At 53.2% G+C, this 8,551-nt stretch overlaps 1 protein-coding gene across 1 annotated transcript; it reads left to right on the forward strand.

Moving 5' to 3' along the window:
• Positions 1-1,483: 1,483 nt before the first annotated feature.
• Positions 1,484-7,779, forward strand: LOC144723241 (uncharacterized). Its single transcript, XM_078601817.1, has 2 exons — positions 1,484-2,036; positions 7,589-7,779. The coding sequence occupies exon 1, from the start codon at positions 1,579-1,581 to the stop codon at positions 2,014-2,016; it is 438 nt and encodes a 145-aa protein (XP_078457943.1). The 5' UTR covers positions 1,484-1,578; the 3' UTR covers positions 2,017-2,036; positions 7,589-7,779.
• The last annotated feature ends 772 nt before the right edge of the window (positions 7,780-8,551 follow it).

Consider the following 8,551-nt stretch of genomic DNA (forward strand, 5'->3'; position numbering starts at 1 on the left):
CCCATGCGGCGCGATAAGAGTATTCATTCAATCATTATTTTTTACTCAGTTTGTACATTTGAAAGTTTATGTTGACTGGACTGTACCGTTCAACCCGCCCAGATAAACCTTCGAGGCCACGTCCGTTTAGATTAGTTTGATTATTTGGCTGCTATAAATGTCCACGTGATAAGCCACTTCGTTAAGCTATCATTTGTGGCCAGATCGCTTCTGAAAAAAGAAGCTAGTAGCTCAGTGGACCTTACTTGCTAAAACAATAAAAAAATAGTTTAGTTGTATTTGTAAATATATTTTTTGAGTGATTTGCTTACCTTTGCGATACGCACTGTCCTATCGTGTGTGTTTGTATCGTTTGTTGCTGTAACGTTGTGACCCGTCCCTACTGTTGTAGTACGGAGTTCGACTGATGGCCTTAATCTAAGTTGTCTTGTGGTTGTTGTTGTTTGACTTGCATCCCACTGGGATTTTTGCACACAGCGTTGGTGTACGGTGCTTTTTCTGCAATATTTTGCTGTCTTTTCCTGGATTTTCTGTTTGCACTTAGTCACATATTCACTTTAAGATGTTTTCTTTTTTTTTTGTTTGTTGCGGTTGCACCCGATTCAAGAGTCGAATGGCTCACAGGGCTATAACAAATAAATTAAACTGAAACTGAAAAGTACTGGACCATCTTACTGCGCCTCGCCCGTGTTATCCAACTTGTTTTTTTGTCATGGATAACTCGATACTAAAGTCGCGTTCGTGTTGGGTCACCTTCACGACAGCGATCGCTCCCCCATCCATCTACAGCGGCGTGGACAGAGCCGACGGCGTGGACACCCTCAGCCTGAGCCCCACACGGAGGAGTGCACATCTCAGTGGGCTTCTCATCCGATGAAACGCAGACAATAATGCGCAGCTCTTTCACACGTAGATATATAATTTGTAGGCTTCACATCCTCGTCAAAGGAGCACGAGACGGGCACGATCAGACTGGAGTGTTTGGCGATAGCGAACCGGGTAACGTACACTCGATTGCATCTCCGATTATAACGGTTGGCTACGTACTGAGCGAAAGAAGTTCAAAATATGTACATACATAATAAAGGCCGTCGTTCAACCCGTCACCACCCAACACAGCCAGTTTAAAAAAAAAATTCAGATCAGAATCTTTTTTTAGACTGCAAGGGGAAATCCGATGGGCTATAAAGCTGTTTTTCTTCACAGATGTCCAGGAGGGTCGGGTAAGAACGTAACAGCAACAAACAGTGCAGACACACGAGAGCATTGCAAAGTACAGGTAAGGCAAATAAGACGTGGCCATTCGTTACCACTTGAGCACACGTTGGAGAGTAAACCCGCAACATTCACAATTCGATTGTTTATGTGTACGCCTCCAGTGACAAGCCCCGCCCACGTGCGATTAACATAACGAGCCCCGCCTCCACGTGATGTCACCCCGCCTGCGGTATAAAAGGCGGCCTTGGGCGGAGCCGCTATTCATTGAGCCGGCGACCCACGCCGGCCACTCCCAGAGGAAGTATCGCTCGCGCTCTCGCTCCCCCCATCATCACAACAACAACAACAGCAGCAGTCACCATGCCTTGCCGAGAGTCTTACGAGCCCTTCAAGGCGCCCGCGACGGGAGATCGCGCACCATCGCAGGAGATGGACGAGCTGGTGCGTCGCCTCGGCGAGACACTGCGGCTCAAGGCGGTCCGGCCGGGCCGGAGGAGTCTCGGCCGCCGGTCATCCCCCTACTGCGTCCCGTCGAAGGCGGCCGCGGGGTCTGGGGGCGCCGGCGCGACCGGGCGCGGCGCTGCGAGAGGGGCGACCGGTGGCGCTGGCGCGAGGAGGCGAAAGGGTGGACGAGGCGGGGAGAACGGGGGCGGTGGTGAGGATGATGACGACGAGGAGGAGGTGGTGGTGCTGGATGACCCGCGGGAGATGCTGCGGGAGTTGCTGTTGAGCGGCAACCTCATCAAGGAGGCGGTAAGGCGCCTCCGCACGGCGCCGTGCTGCTGTCCGGACTCGTGATGTGCAGCAGCGACGATGGGGTGAGGATTGGGAGCGGGGGGGATGCGTCTCGGAGGTCGGGGGTGGGATTGGGGCCTCGATGGGCCATTGGGGTTGTGTGTGGATTTCAACCTGGGACGGGATTGAATGAGGTGGGGGTTGGATCGGTGGTGGGATGTATTCCACGGTCAGATCGAGCTGAGGTCGGGATCTAATTTGAATTTTGGAGATTGATTCTGGCATGGAATATGGCTGAGCTTGCAATTGGTTTGGACTTGGACTGGCGTTCAATTGAAAACTATATATTTTTGAAATGAGATCTGGGATTGGATCATTGGTGGGACTAATAAAAGAGATGGTAGGTAATCAATGATTGAGAATGTGGCAGATTGCTTGGAGTGTGAAACTGAGGTTAGGTTGAGTCGATGATTAAACCGCATTGTCACGGCTGGAATTGGGATAAACATGGAATGAGACGAAGCTCAATCAGGAATTGTCTAGAACGGATGGGATTTAATTATTGCAGCATGGTCATATATTGAGGTTTTTTTTTTATTTAATCATCCCGGGAATTTCACCCACGCGTAATTCTTGTAGGGAATTGTAATGGCATCGAAACGGCGACTGGATTTTAATCGCGGGCTGAGCAATGAATGAAATTGAGTCTGAGATCGTGAGATGGGATCTCAGTTTCACTCCGTCTTTACCCACCCGAACTTACCGGGAAGAGGGTGGCGGCTTGTGGATGCCTTCATCCAGCAGTGGAGAATGACCACGGCCGATGATGACGAGTAGTCACCCCACCACCTTCATAAGACCCCAAAGTAGAGCGCAGGGGGTGTTTATGGGGGTTATTTGTTTCCCCTTACACCCAGCGCTGTTCAGCAGCTGTACCATTGAATGTTAAATACTCAAACAAAGCGATTTGTGATTACAATCCTGGAGGGGGGTGTGGGTTGGGGGCGATGTTGTGTCGGTGGTGCGCTGTATATGCCGTAACGCGTCTGTCTGTAATTAATTCGTGCAGCACAAGAGACGCAGCAGCAGCAACAACAACAACAACATGTTATTGTTGTTGAGGACATTGGGGCACGGTGGATGGCGCGCCAGCCCGGGGCGGGGCTGCGCAGCGACCTCTAGCGGACGTGGGCGGGGGGTGTGAGGACGCGGGTCCCTGGCAAGGGGCTCTTTAAATGTTGACTTTTGTACAAAATTATTGTTTTAACTATTCTTATTTTGGTCGCCGACCCCTTGTATAGAACGTCATTGTTGTTGTGATGCTGCTGCTGCTGCGTTTACAGTCGTTTCCAACGTTATAGAGGAGGGCCAGTACCCGAAACGTCGCCTTTTTTTTTTAAATATACATTGTAATTTTAGGGCAGCGCTATGGACGGTAGGATGTGTTGGCCCGCGTCGTCAGAACGCAAGACCGCGACATGGCGACAGCTTTTGGGAGGCCGACATCAGCCGTGGATTGACCATGGTCGAGAACACGAGCCTCATGGCAGGCTGGTGCTACTGACTGGGTCTCCACTGGGGTTGTGGCAGAATGGTTGGACGGCCTTGAGAGAAGGTCCGAGTCCATTCATTGTAGTTGGTGGCAGAATGGTTGTTAGTGCTCGCTAACAGCACTTGCCCAAACAGTCTGTTTTAATGGCTATACGGGGGATCTTTGTCTTTGTTAGTGCATTACGCTATGAACCCCACAAACCTGACGGGGGGGGTCCATGCTCATCCACGGTTCACGTCAGTGGCGAGTAATATCTAAACTATTCCTTTGCCTCGCTCCTACTTCAACCCGTACTGACCGTCGTGGTGAAGTATGGTCAAAACAACCACCACTGCACCCCTCTCCATGACCGCCACGGCGTGTGAAAGACCTCCATCCAGCAGTGGATTGGCAGGGCTCCGCGTGGTTATTTACGTACCGTGGTATATTTGTTTTGCCGGTATTTATCCACACGGCGTGGGCACGCGGTCGAAACTTTGCCGCGTTGTTCCAAACCTTTCCCCAAACATCAACAGTTCAACTGCGCACACCCGCCCACCCATTCATTCTCTCATTCCTTCCCAGAAACGCGTTGTTTGCCGATCGTGAAGCTGCGGTCTTGGGTTCGCTTCCTCAATTGTTGGCCCCAGCAGACATTATTTATCCATCAAGTCGGCGTCTTTTTGCCTTCCCAAAGCTATTTTTTGTTGCAACAAGGAAACGACCTCTGCCCACTGCGGACCGGTTTTTTGACACACTCCGGGTTTCATCAGCGGAGCGCCTCGACTCGTTAAACAAGTGCTGCTGCATTGCACGATGCTAATGGAAAGGCGATTCCGCACGTAAATTATGGGACCCAAAGCAAAAAACCAAGTAAAAGTTACTTCTGTTGTGGAGGTCGCTCCTACTCCTTTGCTGTTCTCAGTGTCTGGAACTCTCCCCACCCCCCACAGCCGGTCCGTGCTGTCTACTCCCTCGTCCCCTGTTCCAGCCAAGGCTGTGGACCGCCTCTGCCAGACTCCCCCTGGCTGTCCCTCTCTCTCTCTCTCTGTGTAAGCGGCCCGGCGACAGAGCGGGGGGCCACTCGCTATCCGACGGTTGAGAGTTCAAACCTTGGTTGTGGTGTGGGAGGGGGGGGTCTATTCGGCTCATAATTCTTCCGGCAGTCAATAAAATGAGTACCAATTTGCGAGGAAATAAAATAGTGGTTGTCATAGTAATGTGGAATTTCCGCCACTGGCCCAGGGCTTCAAATAAATAGATGCGGTGTCGTTGGGTGACTTCCGTAGTCATCGCTGCTGCTGCTGCTGTTGGTGATGTGGTGTTGAGAGCGAATCTTGACCTTGCCTTGATCCGGTTTCCTCGAGTGCAGTCCAGGACCACTTGCGGTGATCGGTGTGCATTGATGATTGGGGAGAGACTTGAGATATGCTGCATTCCTGAACATGCCGTGCCAGTACCCTGTGTTCCTTCCTGCTTATCACTCACCTGCGCTGGCCACAATGGACTCTCACCTGCATATAAACAACAAACTCGCTCGCTGGCCGATGGTGGCAGAACATTTTGTAAAGATCTTCTATCGATACTGTGTGTTTGTATGTGCGCGTGTGTTCCGGCGATCTGAGTTCGATTCCCACTCACGGCCAGCACCCAGTGACGATTATCTGAACCGGTTCTGATCCACTCGGCCTTAAATGGGTTCCTCGTGCGATGTGTAGTAAACATTGCCACTAGGGAGACAAAGGCGGCCGGGCGTGTTGCTAGTCACCCAGCCCCTCGTGTGCCACAGTGCCGGCCTTCATAGGTGCTACTCGTGAACAGAACTTGCCCCAACAGGTCTGTACGGATACACGGGGGATGTTGGTCTTTGTGTCTGCGTGTGTATCTCGTCGACTCTTTCCTGGTTTTTAAAGGTCATGTGCATCTGTGGTTAAAAGCACAGCTGCACACGAGGATGGAAGCAGCCTAACCTGTGTACGGGCATATAATCATTTGACCATACTTCACCACGCTGGTCAGTGCAGGTTGGGGACAGGGGGATAGGGGGGGCGGCCCAGGACTGGTTCAGCTGTCACTCGCCACTGATGATGGCAGTTGAACCTGCGTGGGGGTGGTTTGCTCACCGCGCGACATTATTCAAATGGACCTGTTAAGATGAACAAATGCACGAAAAAAAATTCGTGTTTTTTTTATTTGCATAACTGTTGAATCATTTCCCATGCTTACAAAATTGGATCAAAGGTCGTCGGCGTCGTCATTGGCATTGCGGCCTGCAAATTAATTTACCGCTTCCCCATTGGAGCCGCTTTTGGTTGAACGAAATTAGACATTGGTCGTTTTAGTTCCACTTGCTAGCAAAAACATGAAAAAAAATAGGATGCATGTGAATTGTTAAACAAACCTCCGCGGCTCCACCAGCATTATTTCGCACGCAGTTGGGTTGGATTCCCAGCCACGGCCGGCATCGGAAGCAACTGATACCGGAACTGGTTCAGGGGCCCATCCACCTTTCACCAAACCGCAGTGACCAGCATGGTGAAGCCGGTGAACGTTTGTGGATGGCGTTGGTTGTGCTGGCTGGCCTACGTTGTTGCTGGATTTGGAGCGCATCGATGAGTCCGGTGTTCTTGTTGTTGTACAAACTGTTGCGTGTCCCGGGGCACAGTCATCGCCCGTTTCCCCTTTCGGTGAGTCGTGTCATCGTCGTGGCGGTTTCTAAAAATGACTCCGTTCTTTCACGAAAACAAGGCCGCGTTTCCTGGATGCCTCCCCGCCTTCAACCGCGAGAAATAAAAAAAACCCAACGACGCAACAAAGCAACGGCATCCTACGCTCGCCCGCTCGTGTGCACTCTCACTCTCAAAGATCCCTGAGGCTGTTGGCACAAGTGCTGTTAGTGAGCAGCATCTATTGAAGGCCGGCATGGTGCACAAGGGGGTGGTGGGTGGTCAGAACCACACCACACACACTCTAACGTGCACTGCACGCAAGCTCACTCTTGCGCACGGAATGCTGCAACCTTTCCCTCCCAACGGGACTTCGTTTCAGCTGGGTCGCTCTGGTTCTGTGACCCGGACGCTATCTTTCCACCTGGCACACCACATCCAGTATACCCCTCTCGCTATGACCGTGTGGCCACTGCTAGTCGCGTGCAGCCTGCTCCAGTCGACCAGCGAGCTGGAAAGCGTTGAATGAGAAGTGAAGCTGTGCACGATGTTCGCCTGCACCCTCCCCATCGCTGTGGCTCGATTCTGCTCCTTTCCGTAGCGGAGTTTCTTCTTTCCCACAGAAGCTGCTAAGCCTCTCTTTGTTACAACCTGCAGCTGTAAACATTGAGCCAGGCGTTTGTGGTCAGAGGTCATGACCCCGAAACCGGTCGTCCAGCCAACAAAAGCAGCTGCTGGGCTTTAAGTCGATCGGCGATTAATTTGATCTGAGCACACCACATCCAACATACTCGTTCGCTACGTGACGATTTAACCCAGCGACTTTTGAAATCGCGATGACGTATTTGTGTGCGAAGGCCACACTTGAGTCAGACTTGAGGGGGGGGGGGATGCTGCTACCTCGGGATGTTTGGCCAACACCGATGACTTTATGTGTTTTTGTAGCTCTGGGATTCGAGTCTCGAACGCATCCGTTGTGCCGCAGCGTTGCCCGTTCTGGATGCGGACTGGAGGTTTTTTTGGTGGGGGGGGGGGCAGCGGAGGAAGTGTTGCTGTTGCGTTTCTGACGACGATCGCTCATCACGGGAAAGTTGCGGGGGCGCCGGCTGTTGTTGTTTTTTGCCGCCGGCGTTTGTTGGCGCGAGCGGAATGGGCGAGCCGTGATTCGCGCACGAGCGCGGGGATGGGGGGGGATGGGGGGGATGGCGCGAGCAAGCAGCAGCCGCGTCTCGCGGGGACCCGTCCATCGACGTGCTGGATCGCGCGTTGTGCAAGAGCCGCGGTGGTGGTGGTTGTTGTTGATGATGATGAATGCGGCGAGTGGGGGATTGCAGGTTTGTGCGTGCGTGTGTTCTTAATTACGCTCTTGTTATGTAACCGGTGACGTATCGATTTATATAAATGTTTTCAAATCTCTGTTTGTTTGTGCGATCTGTAGGAAGCGAGAGGGGAACTTGATGTGCAAGGCGAGACCCGCCTCGTCCCGCAAGTCGCCTGACCTTCGATCCTGCGGGAAGGGTGACCCCCCCCTTGACCTTGCTGTAACGGCGTGACCCCTGACCTTGCGGACTGCGACTCCTGCTAAATCTGCAGTGAAGGCGAGGGGGCGGCGTGGTTGGTGGGGCAGGAGGCGAAGGGTGCACATCTCACCACCAGGGAAGACGGCGACGGCGCCCTGCGGTTCCGAACATTTCAACAATTACATGCGGAGACTTTTTTTTTTTTAAACCAGCGATTTGAAGAAGATGACAAAGGGGAAAAGCTCTCTCGTCGTGAACTCTGCTGTTCTGTCGGAGGGCGGCCGAGTGACCTTTCTGAGCGAGACTTGACCCCCGGACGGCGAAACGAAAGCGTGTTGCACGGCAGCCCCAGGCTCGCTCGACACCGTTGTCGCTTGCGTGTGGACACAGTTTGGACCCGCCCCTTTCCCGCTCCGCTTTCGAGCCGGGGCTGTGCCGAGCCAGCCCGGCGTGGCTCGGGATCCGCCGGGTGGTTTTTCCACTGCAGAAGCAGAGCCGAGCCGTGCTGACGACAACTCGAGTTACGGGGTAGATGGCGGTGCTGCGTTCGACCCCGTACTCGCGCACATCTCGCGCACATCTCGCGCACATCTCACGCACATCTCGCGCACGCCGCTGCAAACGTACCATTATCCCCGCCCCCCTGGCCCTGCTGGGCTCCGAGTGGGAAGCCTTGTGAGGAGGCAAGCCCGAGCATAGTCTGGCCATGACTGGGTTCTAAATAACCAGCGGGGAGCAGAAACTACCCCGCGCTGGCGTGGCTCTGTGGCAGTGGACAAAGGGGTCTGTTCAGCACGGCTGGTGAGGCTGGCAGCTCTAGAGCCGTGCTGCAGCTGTGGTGGGGGGAAGGGGCGGTCTGCTGGAGAGCGTCTTGAACCGTC

This window comes from Lampetra planeri, chromosome 17 (genome assembly GCF_965212315.1).
Source record: "Lampetra planeri chromosome 17, kcLamPlan1.2.h2, whole genome shotgun sequence".
NCBI lineage: Eukaryota > Metazoa > Chordata > Hyperoartia > Petromyzontiformes > Petromyzontidae > Lampetra > Lampetra planeri.